General features: G+C 33.7%; 1 protein-coding gene across 4 annotated transcripts in view; it reads right to left on the bottom strand.

The window, feature by feature from the left end:
* Window positions 1–441: 441 nt before the first annotated feature.
* Window positions 442–18,810, bottom strand: part of LOC127118620 (uncharacterized) — a 37,179-nt gene continuing 18,810 nt past the window's right edge. For 2 of the 4 annotated variants that reach the window (XM_051048845.1, XM_051048846.1), the window contains exons 2-20: window positions 13,197–14,026; window positions 12,651–12,857; window positions 12,444–12,505; window positions 10,421–10,877; window positions 9,724–9,924; window positions 9,107–9,365; window positions 8,501–8,741; window positions 8,233–8,402; window positions 7,580–8,143; window positions 7,158–7,327; window positions 6,712–6,928; window positions 6,424–6,624; window positions 5,978–6,094; window positions 5,470–5,712; window positions 4,636–4,840; window positions 4,262–4,473; window positions 3,242–3,393; window positions 2,810–3,059; window positions 442–975 (exon numbers count right to left, since the gene is read on the bottom strand). In XM_051048845.1, the coding sequence (XP_050904802.1) occupies window positions 718–975; window positions 2,810–3,059; window positions 3,242–3,393; window positions 4,262–4,473; window positions 4,636–4,840; window positions 5,470–5,712; window positions 5,978–6,094; window positions 6,424–6,624; window positions 6,712–6,928; window positions 7,158–7,327; window positions 7,580–8,143; window positions 8,233–8,402; window positions 8,501–8,741; window positions 9,107–9,365; window positions 9,724–9,924; window positions 10,421–10,877; window positions 12,444–12,505; window positions 12,651–12,857; window positions 13,197–14,014 (5,004 nt within the window). In that variant the 5' untranslated portion in view covers window positions 14,015–14,026 and the 3' untranslated portion in view covers window positions 442–717. Of the gene's footprint in view, window positions 976–2,809; window positions 3,060–3,241; window positions 3,394–4,261; window positions 4,474–4,635; window positions 4,841–5,469; window positions 5,713–5,977; window positions 6,095–6,423; window positions 6,625–6,711; window positions 6,929–7,157; window positions 7,328–7,579; window positions 8,144–8,232; window positions 8,403–8,500; window positions 8,742–9,106; window positions 9,366–9,723; window positions 9,925–10,420; window positions 10,878–12,443; window positions 12,506–12,650; window positions 12,858–13,196; window positions 14,027–15,106; window positions 15,263–18,810 lie in introns of those variants that run through there. The other 2 variants (XM_051048843.1, XM_051048847.1) reach the window with 2 other exon arrangements.

The raw sequence follows: 18,810 nt of genomic DNA, 5'->3' as shown, positions 1-18,810 counted from the left end.
TTTTTATAGTGAAGAAAAGTCAAACATACTCTTCCTATTTATTTGAATACTTCATTTCTTTTTCTTTTCACTACCCAATATGAAATTGGAAGAATTCATTATTTGACCCAACAAACCTAATAATATGTACCTTTGATCGAGTGGATCTATAAAATAAGGATACTAACAAATTCTCTCTAAAATATCACATGAGTCAGAACTATCCAAACCTCATTACACTCAAAAGGCTAGAGTTTTTATACTGAAGAAAAGTCAAACATTCTCTTCCTATTTATTTGAATATTTCATTTCTTTTTCTTTTCACTACCCAATATGAAATTGGAAGAATTCATTATTTGACCCAACAAACCTCAGCCCATTATGAACTAAAAGATATTTCATACAACTTGAGGTAAAACAATAAAACTTTAAAGATTTAACATATATTTTAAAGATTTTAGCTCACGATTTAAAATAAATGATATATATAACTAGAAAGTTTGCTCCAAACAGGAAGTGACAGGTTTAATTCGAGGGTGTCAAGTTAAATATTCACAAAACTAACTATACGTAACTATATGTACAAGAATAAACGAAATTCTAGATATTTGTAGAAAAAATTGTTAGAATAATTTATATTGAGATTTGAAAGTTTATTGCAATGCAACTCCCCTGGCCTCTTAAAATTGTTGCACTTGTGCCTAGTAACATTTTTAAGAAACGAAGCGATAAAAAAGATCATGTTCTTTGCTCATGAAGTCTTCTCTCAGCAGCTATAACTGCCGCAATTGATGGAGGAAAGTCTCTCAGGTTTGTATTTGTATTAGGATTTTCATCGGTTTCTGGTGCCATTAGAGGTGCTCTTGCCAGCAAGCATTCCACGTCCTTAAAGGTCAAAACAGGTTGATCTTGATTTTTTGTGTTGCCACTGATGAATGAGTGGTTGCTTCTGCTTCTGTTCAATTTATATATGCTCTCTTCGACTGTGTCTTTTACCTAACAGATGCAAGAACAAAGATATAAGAACAATTCTTCATGTATGAATTTCTGAGACAAAACTTAGACCTGAGGCAAGAAAGGGTAGAGAGAACATTAATTCATGTTCTTTGCTTTCATTCACTCAAATAAATCTTAATATTTCCAAAACATCTACAAAAGTATAGAGAAGGCTGTTGGAAATTCCACCGTCATTGGGGTCTGACCCCTAGTCGCCTTAATGCGGCATTTGAATTTCCTTTATTGGAGCCTTTGATAGGTGGATTTAGTCCCACATTACTTAGAGATATGGTTTAGAGATATGGTTTGTGTAGTGTCTATGAAGCTTGCGCAACCCTTACTTTATAGCCCAGTTTTATAGGGATTAGTTAGGTCCAACCCAAATTCTAAGAACCCATTTTGTATGAATAAGTTAGCCTCAACCCAAAATTTCTAAGATGGTATCCGAGCTTATCTAAATATGTTTGTTGGGTTTCCCGCATTGTCCACAATTCAGGCTCATTGAGACCTGAGCGTGAAGTGTGATGGAATCCACCTTCATTGCGATCCGCCCCTAATCGCCTAATTGCGGCATTTAGCTTGCTTTCATTGCAACCTCAAACACCTTAATTGTGTTGAGTTTGAATGGGTGGATTTAGTCCCACATTGCTTAGATATATGACATGAATTGGGTTTATAAAGTTTGAACAACCCTCACCTTACAAACCGGTTTTGTAGGGATAAGTTAAGCTCAACCCAAAAATTCTAAAAGAGACATTTCGAAGAGTTTAAACAAGCAAACAAACTCGTCTTGTGATTGGATTAGAATATCCATAAACTATTTTTTTTTTCGAAGAACCTAAACAAAACTTATATAGTAAAACAAACTCATCTTGTGATTTAAACACAAACATGGAAATATAGCTTAGAATATGTCCATAAACTATTTTTTGTTTTTCAAAGAATCTCGTAATATGTTATATGCTTGTACAAAATAGACTATAAAAAGCTTGTACAAAATTTTCTCACATTTGCTTGTACAAAATTTTCTCACATTTGCTAATCAATTGTAAAAACAATTTATACACGAGCACTTAAATGAAAACAATTATTGAATAACTTTTAATCAAGCTATTTACCCCAAATACATTTAGTGGTTACTGATGGTTGTTTTTAGAAATTAGGTTCACCCTAACTCAAACCTTAAAAAAATGGTTTGTAAAGGGGTAGCTTTCAAGTGTCAACCACCACTTATAAACATATTTTTAGATTATATCTCGTTTAATGTGGGACTTTTAACATACTTAAACGTGATTTGAGTGGTTTATCGGCCCAATGAATGGTTTATCGGCCCAATGAATTTTGGATAGACTGTGATACTATTTTAAAATTTTGAATTAATCCTAACTTAACCTTTGCAAAACTGACACGTAAGGGGAGGATTGTCATTGCCACCACTTGTATATACATATTTTCAAGTCATATCTTATCTAATGAGAGACTCTTATCCGTGGCAATTGTCTCTTAAGAAATATTAGCTAATCAATGAAATGAGCAAATCCATAAGTCCTCACAGAAATCATATAGAAGTAATGCAACAGATATTTAATATGATTTAAGGAGTGGAGTGAAGTATTAACTATAATAAAAAAATTCATTTAAAAGAATAAAGTAATGTCAAACATATCTTTATATGACTTGAGAAACAAAAAATTATGCAACTAAAATTCAAATATTCAAAGCAAAAAAACTTGGACATGAATACTAGAAATGATCTAGAGTTAATTCAAGTGAAGAGCACATCCAAAGACAAGGATGATTGAATTCGAGTGGTGATAGAAAGAGAGAGACTTACTAAGAAACGATGAATGAGGGTCTTATTCCTTTGACCAATACGATGTACACGACTGATTGCTTGTGCTTCAACAGCTGGATTGAGTAATGGCTCTACAAGGACCACATGTTGTGCTTCCAAAAGATTAAGACCATTGGCTCCATGTTGGATTAAAAGCAACAACACCTGAATAGATTTTGGTTCTGACCCCTCACATCCTTTTGAGTCATTCTGTTTTCCTCTAAATTGACTGATGGCGGTGTGAGCTTTCCTGAACTCACAAATTCATACCAAAAATAACATTGATTAATTTTTAATATGAAATTGAACCAAAATAGGATTTCGATCATGATTTTTGCCTTCCTATTCCATTTTTTACGCCTCTAAAAGTCTTCTAGTTCAGCATAAATACTCAAGTAAAATATGAAATAGAAATGGCATAGATTATTATACCTGCCTCCGTTCATCCGGATGAAGGTGATGTTATTGGTGGCAAAGGCATGTTCCAGTACATCAAGTACATCTTTCCAACTTGAAAATACAAGAACTTTTGATTTATGATTTGCAGCCTTAATCCACAAGATTCTTCTTGTGACTGCTTCAATCTGCAAAACATCATCAATACAAAGATGAAGAATAGTATTAAAAAAAATCCAATGCTGACTTTTTAGCAGGAACATGAAAATTACAAATTGGAATGTATTATTAACAATGATATACACATTAATAATAATAGATATTCTAATTTTAAAAATAGTTAGCATGTTGTCTTTTGTATATTCTATTCGAATTTAATTCTTCTCACTTGGAGATTGTCCTCGCCTTACCGTACAAGTCGGTGTTGTGGGGTTGACTTAAGTCCAACCTAAATTCTATGATATTAGAGTATAACCTAGATTCGTTGGACCATCCGTCATTATGCCACCTGGATCACACTTCAAATTCTCAATCCTAGAGGGGTGTTGATAATCCCACATTAGATAGTGAAATGACCAAAATAGTAATGGTATGTGTTAGACATCCCTCCCCGTACAAGTCACTGTGTGGGATTGAGTTAAAACCAATCAAAACTTTAAGATGGTGTCCAGATTATCATCGATTTGTTAGGACACTGGTTATCGGGCAACTTGGTTCATGCTTCAAATATTTATAGCCCTGAGTGTGAGAGGGGTGTACTGAGATTCTACATTGAGTACATATATGTTTTGAATAGTGGTTATATGCGGTCAGCATTCCTCATCTACCCACTCTCTTCGAACAACAAAAGGAACACAGCTATCGACATACTTTGCCATGCCATTCATTCATAAGTAAAATCTCAAGTAGAAAGCAGTACAAAATCATGCCAGTTCAGACTTAGGCATCACAACAAGTAGATCCCAGTGGTAGTGGCGTGTGTAAACGAAGATGGAATATGATCATTATTCATCTAGAGATTATCAATACACTTAAAGTTGCAATGCGATAAAACACCTTGGTTCCATACGAGCCTTTGACAGTAATGGATGATTCATGTTTTCCACAGCTGTCAGGTGTATGCAGCATTGATGAATTGGGAGATTCCTTTTGTGCATCAACAGCATAGGCAATGTTTCCAAAATCAGTATGCTGTCGACATGTAGGGCACATCACCCAATTATGAGTCTTGCTATGTTGAAGCCTCTTCTCAGTCATAGCAAATAAACCTGTGAGAAATAGATGCATAGTTATGTTTTATACAATATTCTTAAATTATGTCAAAATTCAATTCTCCTAGAAACATATGCTGTTAAAGATTGATAAATGACTATCACATCTCTAACACAACTAAAGAAAGATAATATGAAGTTTTGTCATATAATACTTACATTTACAGCAGGTAACGTGCCCACATTGAAACACCATTCTCTGATGGCCTAGCTTTTCTTGGCAAATTGGGCATGTTTCCTCATAAGTTTTAGATATGAGTTCACCCTTCTCTTCTGTAGAATTTGACATAGCATTTGTGTCTTGAGTGCATGAAGAGTTAACTGGACTTTCCAATGGCAGTTTTTGCTTAGACTGAACCAAACCCTGAAAGGTAATTCAGCTTAGATTTGATGCCCAAACCATAAGATCTATTGGACTACCAGCTATCAGGTCCCCGCTATCTGACCACTTGGGTCATGCTTCAAATGTCCAGCTAGACGTGAGGGGGTGTTAAGAGTCCCACATTGGATTAGATATGAACTTCCAATATGTTTAAACGTGAAGCCGGTTATATAAGACTGAGTTAGGAACAACTCATGTTCTATTATAAATCATTCTCAACTTAGTCTTTGAAAGTCTCACGTTTGAGACAACTCAAAACTGGCGTGAGTGGGTGCTAAGAATCCCACATTGAATGAGATATGAACTAACAATATGTTTATAAGTGATGCCAGATTTATAAGGTTGAGTTAAGCCCAAACCCATGTTCTAATAACATTAATGTTCAAATGAACTATTCAGAATTTCCATGCTTCTACATAATATTTCATGATTATTGTCAAGAGCCAACTCTCAAATAGCTTTATATATCTTTAAAAGTCCGCGGTATGTGTATACTTTTTAGTCACCATTAATTGCTCAAGGGGTTAATTTTGATTACCTAGAAATTTGGCAAATACACAGAGGAAATTATATTAATCACATAAAAAATTCTAAGGCTTATTTTTCTATACCTTTAAGTAGCGTAGCTTTCCTTTTATCTGTGACAACAAGGCCAATGACATAAACTTCTCCTGGGAAAAGTTTGAGCTAGCCGCATATAATTCATTTTCACCTAGAGAATCAAGAGATTTATCATCTTCATTTGCCCTTAGGTGTAAACGAGAAACCGCCATCTTTATTTCATCATGGGCTCGCAGATATTGATCTTGAGCTAATGCCAAAGACCTTGCATAAACAAACTCCTTTCGCATTCCCTTACAAAGCCATGAACAAATAATCAGAATCCATTGAATATACATTGTTAGTATGGATGATCTCAAATTTTAAAAAGATTGAATCAGAAAAACTCAGTCATTAATTTCCAGGTGAGCACAATCAACCTATCGCGTATGTATTTATTATTTTAGGATGGGAGGGTAATATTGAAATCAAAACTCTCTAGATTAATACCTCGTATATGAATCACATCTGTCAAATTCAACTATAGATAAGCATAGATTATATTTCATCAAGTTATACCTCCAAAATATGTAAATGCTTGGTGGCTGCTGAGATACTGTCCTTTCCAAACTGAGTCTTGCAATAGTTCTTTATAACTCCAAGAAGAACCTCCAGCATAGATGCCGATCTCGAAGCCTAAATAGATCACCATAATTAATATGGAAGATTAGTAAGTAATTGTCACATATTTCTCAAGCCGGTTTTGTAGGGTTGAGTTAGGTCCAACCACATTTCTTAACAGTAATATACATTGCTAAGGGACAAGATGAATTTAGTACAACAATTCACAAAAACTGGATAATTTTTTCAGGGTAATGCAGTGAAATGTTGAAGTTCTTTCAATTTTTATTTCATTTTTGTTAAGTGACAATTCTGGACTCTGTTTCAATCGACCATGAAAAAGGAGAAACATTATATTTGCAAATGTCATAGACAAAGGAATTTAACTGAAATTAATTACTTACCATAACTCTTTGTCCAACATTCCTTTTTCCAGACTCATCATAATCAATATCAGATACTGATGAACTGTGATTAGACTTTGATAGCTTTGCGAGGAATTGATTACGTGCAAATATTTTCTTTTTAAAACCTACTGCTTCCTCAGCAGATGAAATTAGCCCTCCACGTTCATCCTTGAGAACAAAGAGTCTAGCTTCATAGTTCTGAAGATAAAATTAAAACATGAGACCATATTACATTTGTTAAAAGTTGTGTGAATCAAATTGCAAGATAAGCTCAATTTTCCAAACCTGAAACAATTCATCTAGTTCACACAGAAGGCATGGGGGGCCATCACAATTAGGTTGACAATTTCGACATTTACCAACACGCTCAATATCTTCATCATTTGGTTTTTCCATTGTCTCATCGATTTCTAACAAACGATCTAATAGCACTTTCCTAGAGGCTTCTAACTGATCCAAACTGGTTTGAATTTGATACTTCAGAGAGCTTATGCTCCGAAAACTGGATCAGAAGTAACACGCATTAGTAACAATGCATGTTATAGTAAATTTACTAATTGTCATTTATCAAAATGTCTTAGAAATGAATTTTCAAATCTTAAATTATAAAAGAAACTGTTATGGCAATGCAACATAACCAATCAATACAACTTTGCTATGAGTTTTCACAAAAATCCACTGCTTTACGAATATCTTTGTTGAACAATCTTATACAGCAAAACATCACTAACCGAGTAGCTACTCGTGACGATTTTGAATTGTTTGAATTTCCTGAGATGGCTTCTTCAATCTTTCTAAGCAACTCGGTTGAGAAATCCTTGTTCTGCTCAGCATTATGAAGTGCTTCTAACCACCAAAGTGTATTTTGATTTTTTCTGGTGTCACGATATAAGTTACAAACCTTCAAAGTGTCCAAAAGCCAATTACAGAAAACAGTAAGTGGAGACTACTAAAACAAACCAAGAACAATCCCGCTAGATAAGGAATCTATTTAAAAGGAAACATCAAATATTAAGGTTTTTGGCAATCCATGATAAAATATCAACTTATATTTCAAGATGCTAAATTGGACTTAAAAAATAAAAGAAAAAGCCTCAAAAGTCCAATACAAACAGATAATTTTTATTTCTTAAGAGCCATTAAGGATATTTACCTGCATGTAAGAACTTTGAAACTCCTGTTGAGCTGTAGTTAGCTTTGAACTGAACACAGATAAATATTTAAGTTTTAAATCTTCGCACTCTGTTATCAGATATTTGACGGAACTTGCAGACAAATCATCAAATTCTCTATCATTTAAGTCATTTTCTGAAAGGCTAGATTCAACATTTGATGGTTCTGCAGAAGTTATGTTATCGCAGTTACTTATTTTGTGCCTCTTCACATGATCATGATCAACCTTTGCAAGAGAATGCCTTTTGGTTGTATTAATTGCAGAAGTGCCAGACACTTGCTTTCGTTTGGATGGCAAGATCAAAGAAAAATTCTCAGCCAACGGGGATATATTAGCAAGATTATGATGAATGTGAATATTTAACAAAGGATCAAGGCGGAAATCTTCAGAATGCTCTTCAGCAAAAGTAAGAGCTTCAATGTACAGCAAAGCAGCTTGAGAAAAATCTTTTTGTATTGTAATGATTGCGGCAAGTGCATTCAGAGCGATAACTAACCTCCTGAGAGCTTCCTCACCTTCTACCTTGGTCTTGCTTATAAGGACCTGCAGATTAAGTTCCACGTCAATTGAAAACGCAAAACACATGTGCATTGTTCGTAAAAGCTTATCAAAGATCATTACAAGTAACACACCATTAGTACTTCCTCCATTGTCATAGGAGACTGGTGCAGGGATCGCAACCCAGAACTTCCAACCTGGGGATGACAACAAGCCTGGCGAAGCTTCAGCAAAGCATCCAATAGCTTCCTTGCCTCCGTTTGGGTCATTGAAGGATCAGACAAACCATTCAAAGCTACAGAATCTGGAATCCATGTGAAACATTGCAAGATCAATCATTATCCTATATGCATTGCTTTCAAATGACTTATAAAAATTAAATTAACAACACTGAGCAAAAACCTGGGACTTTTCTATTAAGAATATCATTTCTCAAACTTTCGATAAACTCATGGGAATCTCTAACACAAGCTTCATGTTGCCTCTGGTAAAAGTGCTCTTCTACTGGTGATAGTGTAAGCCAAGAGAGGCACTCCTCTTGTGAAGGAAGTTCCAATTCATCTGCAACATGTTGTTTACAAGAACGCCACATGATTTGTTTGAAAATTCTGTGTGTAAATTCCATAGCTCCCATATCTCCCTTCTGCAAAATTATGGATAAGAATAGAAATGTACAGAAAAAATAAATTAATGAAAGAACTCTGCTGAAAGAAATGATTCAGATCAAGGACGTGACAAATCAGATAAATCAAAACTACAACATAGAAAGGCTGCTCCATTCTCTAGACACACAAAACTTTTAGCATGTGTTATGACAACAAAATAAAGGTTTCCATGTTAACTCTAGCTTCTAAGACTGTTATATTGTTTTTGAATATAAGTTGACAATAAGAGAACATAGCTGCACTACTATTATACTACTCCATGTTTATTTATTAAAAAAAAACGGAGTACTAAGAAACATCAATCTGCAACAATTTAGTATAACATAAGTTATAGATAAAATACCTCGTAAGGATCTCGAATAACTTCACTCCACCATCTGTATATATTGAAAGGACTAGTTTTACTGAACCTTAAAAGTCCATATAAGTCATCAAGCTTTCGCTGAATTGGGGTTCCTGTAACGCACCAACGATGCTTGGAATGGAGTCTAAGAGCCATTTCAGTTGCAGCGGTAGCAACAGTGCTCTCCACCATTTGAGCCTCATCCAAACAAATCCTCCACCAATATATTCTGGTAAGAAGAGTTGGGATAACTGGGTACCTACAAGAAGAAAAAGAACAGGCTACTAAAAACCTTGGATCATAAAAGCACATACAGAAAACTGAACTTATTCTAATAAATAATATTATGCATATCATGTATCATGTGTGGTTCCTGTAAATATTTAAAAAATATATCCACCTCAAACTCACAGGAAATCAGAATCTGAACTTATTCTAATAAATAATAAAAGCACATGCAGAAAACTGAACTTACTCTAATAAATAATATTATGCATATCGAGTATCATGTGTGGTTCCTGTAAATATTTAAAAAATACATATCCACCTCAAACTCACAGGAAATCAGAATCTGATGATACAAATGGGAAAATATCATACTACTCTTTAGAGCTAACCTTTTTTGAAACCTCAAAAGATGTCGATCACCTATATGTCTATCAGAGTCATGGGACAAATCCTCTTTAAGCACATCATATGTAGTGATTACGATGTCTGCACTGGCAAGATCATCGATATCCATTGAAGTTGAATTGGAGAAAGATGTTTCACGCGCACCTTCATAAATACAAGTTTTCAGGGCTCCTGGACGTGTATGACTGCAGTGACAAGTGACAAAGAAAAGTTAACGAGTATGAGACAGATATAAGTTCATTTAGTTTAAATCACTAAATAAGAATTACACAATGTGATCACAATTCATATTCATAACCAAAATTAAAGAAAGGAAAAATAATCCAACTATGCATGTCTAAAAGAAACTAAAACTTGAAAACAGCTGGCAATTATGTTAATATGTATCATGGTTTTAAAAACTTTAGATTGAGTCTCAACATTCCAAAATAAAGGTGGCACAGCTGGCATATCAAATCTGTGCTCCTTTAACAATCTTAATGCATTACTTATGCCCTAACAGGAGAGTTATTATAATCCTTAGGCCAAGTTAACCATTAACACAAATTGATGCAACATGCAAGCATGCAACTCGATATGGGTAACACAGAAAGTAGGACCTTGCAGGCATTATAAAAAACAGTAGGCGCCGAGCTCTAGGTTGATACAAACATTGATAATTTCATTAAGAAAAAACTATACCGAATAATTTCATCATGCCACTGGGGCAAAATAGGAGCTGGGCAAACAATGAGTGTAGCACCAGAGGCGATAGGAGATTCAGTAGCTTGCATTAGTTCAGAGCACATTTGACATACATATTCCCCATTCCTCAAAGCTATAGTAGTTTTATGTGTCTTGCTTTCCAATCCTTGTTTTGATTTCAGTGACTTTCCTTTAGGCGAATAACCAACACAATCTGCATGTTGCCAAGCATCACAAACGTCACATTGAACCCATAGTCCTTCATATTGGAGACTTTCGCTGACAGCTCCACATATGCACTCCACGCGCTCTCTTTTAAGTCTTTTTAAAGCGGCTTTTTCGTTGCCATTGACTTGGGGAACTGAGTCAATTAGTGTGTCGCTTCCATTTGCTGATCTACGGTGAGCAAAGATGCAGGCAAGCAATTCTACAGTTTTTCCTAATCCCATCTCATCTGTTACATTGAAACATTTCATCAGAGAGAACGGAAAACACGATTTGCCAAAATAGCAATAAAGAACAATTGCCTTCAAATTACAGCTACTTAAGCTTCAGAACAAGAGCATTATAATTACGTGCTTAATATTTTAGACTATCGAACATAAATAAATACATAGAACAATATAAAGTAAACATAAGATAATTACAAGTTTCCATAAGAGTTGTCATTGAACCACAACGAGAGACTATGCAAGTAGAACAACACGGCCATACAGTTTGTCAATATGCAAATAAACAACACTACACTTTCAACTTTCTAGCTCTTAAATTTCAGAATGCATAGGTATTACAGCCTCGAGATTCCACACCATAGAGCATAAATGAACATTAGAAAGCAAAAATAAGAGTAAAATTTAAAAATTTAACAAGGGTTTCCTACTCAATGGAATTCTTTAGTATCTCAAGAAAATTTAGGAAGAGGAATTTTGTTCAAAAGAAAGAGGAATATGACACTTGAAACCTGGATTGATGTTCACTATGCAATGTCCATTGTTGACAAGATTAATCATTAGATATTGAAGTTTTCTTAGAGGATTCTTGTGACTTGGTGGGAAAATATGACAACAGGTTTGATGCTTTGAAGCTCGGATTATCCAAAATGGGAGAAGTATCTGTGTCGGACTTGTATCAGATACCGATACTCCTAAGATACTTCCGGATACGGTCATAGAAATATCCAAAAGTACATTATTGTTTTGTTAAAATTAAGTTACCAGATACATTTAAGATACTCTGTGGATACGGCTTCATTGTGGTGCAATAGAGACAATACAACTGGGAGGGTTAAGTTTTTAAAACTCTTTTTTCACAAATCTTTGGCATGTTTTTTAAACGATTAAATACACTTCTAGTTTTTACATCTTAAAAGAAAACTACGTCTCTCCTCCATAAACATAGAGAAGTCCCACATTCACTTTTTGTCTTAGGTGATACAACTTTTGTGTCGACAACGACGTTAAAATATAGTTTAATCTATGCAATAACTCTACAATTTTTGTTTTGATCATAACTATAATTTACAAATTGTGGTCATTATTGTTATACGTTAAGGAGTTATTGATGCCTATTTCTTTACAAGTATTCTACACCTATGTAAGTTTGTGTATTACATTTTATTAACATGCCTAAGTCGTGTCAAATTGAATTTCAAAAATTTCTTGTATACAATATACCTTATTGTTCAACAAATTAGTTACTTCTATCCCAATTTTCCCAGATATGTATATAACAGCGGCATTGATAACATTTCAACAGCACAGAGAGCAGGATGCTATCAGAAGAACCATACTGATCTTGCCCTCACAAGATTCCATGGATTACTCATCGTGCAAAATATTTGACTGAATAGTCAATTCATTAATAAGTCAAAGGAGGCCAACTGGTAAAAAGCTATTTGTTAATAAAAGATTGTTTTTACCACTGTAAAATATAACAACTTATTCAAAATTTAAAAATTAATAAAATCCACTTGATTATTAGAGAAAAATAAAAGAAATATGCAGCATAACTTGGGACCTACCAGCAAGAATGCCTCCGAATACATAAGGTGAAGAAGTCTCTGGGCACAAAGAAATATTTCCACTGAAGCCATTATAACTTAAATAAGTACACGTAAAATGAAATCATAATTGTAGGGGGAGAGAGAAAGTGAAGCCTCCCATATGAGTTATGTAACAAAAAAAGAATGCATGTAAGTTATATTTTGCTAACTGGTTAAAAAACTTACCTGAACGGATTGAAAAACATTTTAGAGCTTGTGTCCAGAAAATCAACCGCCACACATAATGGAGAATGAAATTGATTTATTTCTCTTTCAATCTGACTTTCTTCCATTGCTTTTTCTCGTTTTACCATCCAAAAAGCTGCACGCCGTTGATATGGCCGAAGTTCAGGAAGTAACTCAGGTATGTCATCTTCAAGCATTGGCTCTGCTCTGTGCACATATATACAAAAGATAAGCTAAAGGCTACAAGCTAGATAACAAAATCGAGCAATGTTACTAAATTCCGCTACACTACATTGTTATAATGCCGCTATATGGTGAATCTTAATACTAAATAAAATATCCAGAACAATAATCATTTCGGCAAATTCTGCTACACTAGAGCACCGATATAGCTTCTATTACTATTTGACAACACTGAATTGGAGATTGATTATTGCTAAAGACTTAAGCTAGTCTGTTATTGTATAATGAGTGACAATTGAGCATTATAAGAATTGTTTCTGTCCTAAAATTAGTGATCAAGACAAAAGAGAAAACTCAACTTACTTTGAAGGCTTAATGGCTTCATAAAAACCAGCAGGATCGAACCTTGAGCATTCCCCTTCATAGCTCCCGTTGTCTTCCATGTCTGTCTGCGAATCAACTTCCATTTCCATATAGCTACTTAACCCATACCTAACCTCTGAAGTCATCATTTCTGGTCGTAACCAAGACATGACATTCATCATACTCTTTTTCCATAGCTGTCTAGAACTCTCAAGAAGCGACTCACATGCATTGAAGGCACTCTTTAGTACCTCAACCCTCACCCTCAGGGAAGGTATGTCCTCAGAAAGCCTAATCCCAGGAACCACCCTCAATGTAACAAATTTCAAACTCGTCAAATGAACAAGACCAGAAACACCTTCATCAGGTCCATCAAAAATACCCGATAACATCACTGTGCATGTTTCACTATTGTCAGTTGTAGCTCTTCTAACAAACTCTAAATGAATATCGGTGTAAGGTAATACAGGCCAATGGCCAAGTTTGATTCGACCAAGAACATTACCGACATTACATAACCGAAATCTTAACGAGAATTGGGGATCCTGAGAAAAATCTTCAGACAGTTCAAAACCATTAAAACCTTCTCTTATATTTAAATCCCTAAGAACAACTTCAGAAATATCAAGGTGTTCATCTGACAACCAACCAGAGCGGTCAACTTCAACAACATACGGTTTATCAATATCATCAAAATTACGTTTTTCTTCTTCTCCCGCTTCTACAATATTATCTTTATCCAATTCTGTTTCCGTAGTACCATTTGTTTCTACTATTATCCCACCCGATCGACGTGGTTTATTTTTCCGCCTACCCATCAATTATCACCACTGCATAAAACCAGAAAGATAAAAAACACATCAAACAAAAAGTCAAGTTACACTTAGACTACCTATGGCTCTACTTATAATCACTTAAAAAAACTTGTCCCTGAATATAAGTCTCATATCAAGTTACTGAACACATTTCTTTGTTTATTTCCAAATATAATCCCAATTACTATTAGTACTACTAACTAATGTTTTAAAAAACGGTCCGTTGCCACGAAAACAGTCGCGACAAAACAGTATCGAAAGGTGTCAATACCGATACCGTTATTCGCCGTTTTGGTGATAAAGAACAAATTGTGATTAATTCACATTGCAATGACCGCAATCAGTGTCACAACACATGTACCGACCGAAATCGCGAGAACCTTTAGGCGACCGAAATCGCGAGAACCTTTAGGCGACCGAAATCGCGAGAACCTTTAGGCGACCGCAATGCCCCGCAACCGACCGATATTTGTCTTGGGAAATGAAAAGTTGGGGTTTGAAACATCTATACATGAAAAGGTATTTAAGTAACATTCATATACAAATTTAACACATTAAACATTGTACTTATTTTTCTTAATATAGGTAAAAATGACAAAAGGAGCTTATAAAAAGGGAGTAGAGTACTAGTAACATACTAAAATTACTAATGATGTTACATAATTGAAACTAAAGCACAACATGAAGACACAAGAACTCAAAAAGATGTAATAACAACAAACTAAAGAATAACTAAACATGAACTCAAAAGACCTATGAAGACACGTGAAAACACGACACCGACACTAATAATAATTTAAAAAATGAATAAATTAAACTTAATCACAAGTGTCACCGAAACTTCCAAGCTTTTTTAAGACATGTGAGACTATATAGCAAAAGACACACACTCAGTCAATGTAGAAACATTCAAAAGTTGGAAAATGCAATTAAACAGCAAATGCTTAGAAAGAAGAAAACCTTAACTGAATAAAAGGATAGGTACAAAATATAGAATGAAGATAACACTGCCATAGGCTAGGCATAGTCTAACAATACAGAAAATCCCTAAAAAACTTTACAATTCTACAAATGAGGAGTTTTTGGAATTGGAACCTGGAGAGAAGAAGAGAATCACCGAAGTAAACAAGAGTATGAATCGTTGAACGAATAGAACACTGTTGATAGAGCAGTGTCTGTTATCTTTCTTTCTACGATCAAGCTAATTTTACAACGGAAAGCCGCATCAACAGGTTGTTTTGTTTGCATCAAATTCAACGGTCGTGATTTCACTCTCATTTTAGGAAAATGACCATTTTGCCCTCTTTTTTATTTCATTTGCTTTTCCAAGCAAACACTAATTTGTCGATCAAATTTCTTTTCAACAAAAACATGTGAATTTAAATGCACCTAACGATATTTAGTTATTTACCAAAAATATTTTAACTCAAGAATCACGGTATAAATTTAGAGCATTAACTAACTAATTAATTAATATTATTTTATTTTAATGTTTTCTAAAATCTGTTGACCTAGCATAGAAAAAAATTACTAAATCGTTGAAATCGTTTTGTTTTTATAAAAATTGATTCGATGAGTAATATATATACTGTCAACCAATGAAAACCATTAATCTCGCAAAATCAGACTGAAAATTTTAAAATACTGGTATGATATGGCAAAATGATATATTTTTATTGGATGATAGTGTAAAACTATTTTACACTGTCATATATATATATATATATATATATATATATATATATATATATATATATATATATATATATATATATATATATATATTATGATATAATATGATACGTTAAAAAAAATTAATTATTTTCAATAAAAATTTAAATATTTAATTTTATTTTAAATATAATAAATAACAATAAGTATTTAATTAATTTGTAATCTAAATTATTTTATAATAATTGAGATAATCTCAATTTCACTATTTAAAAATATATATATAATATTGATTATAATTATAAATACTATTAAAATATAATTAATAATATTAAATTTTTAATTTATGATAATGTTAGTGTTCTTTTGTATAATTTATATTATAGACTTGTTTATAATTTTTGTGTAATTGATGTAATTATAAAAATGTACCAAAGAAAGTGAGATAGGATCTAAATATAGAAAAATATATTAAATTTTAAATTTTTGATAATGTATTAATTATTTTGTACTGTATATACTCATGATTAAAATTAAATTAATATTTATAATTTATATATAAAAAAATATAAGCTAAGTATTTGTATTTGATAAATAAATAAAAATTACATAACAAATATTTGATAAATATTAAAAAATGCTACAAATATTTATATTTTTTGATAAAAAATAATATGAATCAAATATGATTGGTGAGTATAAAAAAAATACGACAAGTGTATTTTCACTAACTTATGATGCGTATTTTCACTAGAAAATGGGCATGCCTTCCATATTAGGTTCGTCCAAAAAAAACCTGCAAAAAAAATAGGACAGGGTCGGATTCTTATAATATGAGTGCATGCCTAAATCATTTATCCGCCCCACTAAAAATAGTATGGGTGGGTGCATTGCTCCTTAAAATCTAAAACTTAGAAAAACTATGTTTGATGCGTTATCGTCCGCATACCAAAAAAATGGGGTGGACATACCTAATAGGAGGTGCAAGCCTAAAATATAGGCTCGTCTCACCAAAAATGTAGATAAAACAGACATCTTTGACGGGTCAGATCCGTTTTACCGCTTGTAACAATTTATGCCACTAATTATTTAAATATTTGTTTAATATTATTTTAATACATGAGAGAGAGAGAGAGAGCGCTTTCATTCCAGTTTAATTAACTTTTCATTTCTGTTTTTGGTTAGTTACAAAATAATACAATTGTCTGCTTTTATATTGCAGACCTGATGACCTGCAATAGTAGGTTTTGAATACTGCTTAGACTGAAATTTATCAATCTTGAGCTTATACTAGATATATACGTTAATAACACCCCCCCTCCACACACACACACGCGCGCGCGCGCGCGCACACACACACACACACACACACACACACACACACACACACACACACACACACACACACACACACACACACACATATATATATATATATATATATATATATATATATATATATATATATATATATATATATATATATATAGAGAGAGAGAGAGAGAGAGAGAGAGAACATCATCCTATTTATCAGTGTCATGGATATGAGTGGTTTGAAGTTGTTTGGTCAACACTTTCTCCCTAACAAAAAAATAGGTCAATCTCCATGTGTTTGGTTCTTGAGTGAAAAATAGGGTTATGAGCCAGCATAACAGCAGATTGATTATCACATAAGATTATAGGAAGCTTGAAGGAGATAAACAATTCCTTGAATAGAGTTTGTAACCATAACATATCACTTATTGCTTAAGCAAAACTTTTATAAGTCATCCCTGCCAACACTTCCTTCAAGCAAGGTAACCTTAGAAACATGTGATTGCACAAGACATTTGTCAGTAGTAAAGAGGAAATGGACATGGTTATCTCTATAAAACTAATTGGCACTAATCAAATTCTTTGTGATAGTGGGAATAAGTAAGAGATTGTGAAGTGCGAGAGGTGTGTAGGGTTGAAATGGTGATGAAAAGACAGTTGAATCAAAGGACTGAATGTGCAAACCTTAACCATTTCCCATGAAGATATGATCAGGACCTTCAAAGGGAGCTAGTTGCTGAATGTGTAAAACAAAACAAAAATCATGGAACATAACCTACCCTTGTACAGTTGCAATTGAGTCCTATCATACAAAAATGGGGCATAAGTTTATTAATTATGATAGTAGAAGTGGCGAAGAAGTAAGGTTGTTGAACTGAGCCTAAAGTGGTCGGTATATTCTGTTGGTGTAAGCCCTAGAGGCCAATACTTTTGGTACTTGTATCGAATTATTTATTAATAATAAAAGGCTTTTCCTTTATTATGTTTGTCTAATAAAGTCCCTAGAATAGATAGTCCGTTTAATGTATCAAGTGTGACTTAATCATGAGATCACGTTAAACATAAGGACATTATTCTTAAAGTATCCATAGTCGAGCTTTATTGTGAAGTGGGATAACATTAAATCATTAAGATTATTATGTATATAGACTGATGATCACATCTCATGGATCATGGATAAGGAGTTATCAAGTCTTAAACATAGGTATGAATATTAAGAGTAATATTTATACTGGATTGACCCGCTATGAGAATACTATATAGAATGTTATGCAAAGTGTCATAAGTTATTCTTATGGTGATAACGATGTATACCACCCTTCGACCTGAAACCACTATGAACCCTAGATGTAGAGTCGAGTGCCTTATTGTTGATCAAACATTGTTCGTAACTGGATGACCATAAAGACAGTTGATGGATAGTCCACGAAGCATGCTAAGGGACATGAGTGACTTAGATGGAATTTGCCCATCCTGCGTAACAGGATAAATGTCTATGGGCCCAATATTAAACTGAACAAGGATGACACGGTCTATGCCTTGGGTTCAATATAGACATAAGGGCAAAAGGGTAATTGTACACATAAGTATTATCTCAAAAGGATTTGTCAGATCACATGACATTTTCGTATCTTGGGTAGCAGTGATGTGTTGCTAGATACCACTCACTGTTTATTATGTTAAATACGTGATTTAATATAATTGTCAATGCCGCGAAAACCTACAGGGTCACACACAACCACGCGCTTAAGTGATTTTGGCATATTATAAGATATGGGCCACATACACTTGAGTGGGCTTTTGTAGCTTGCAGC

This window comes from Lathyrus oleraceus, chromosome 2, assembly GCF_024323335.1.
Source record: "Lathyrus oleraceus cultivar Zhongwan6 chromosome 2, CAAS_Psat_ZW6_1.0, whole genome shotgun sequence".
Lineage (NCBI taxonomy): Eukaryota > Viridiplantae > Streptophyta > Magnoliopsida > Fabales > Fabaceae > Lathyrus > Lathyrus oleraceus.
Note: the sequence above shows the minus strand (reverse complement) of the source record. Positions and strands in the feature narration are given on the sequence as shown.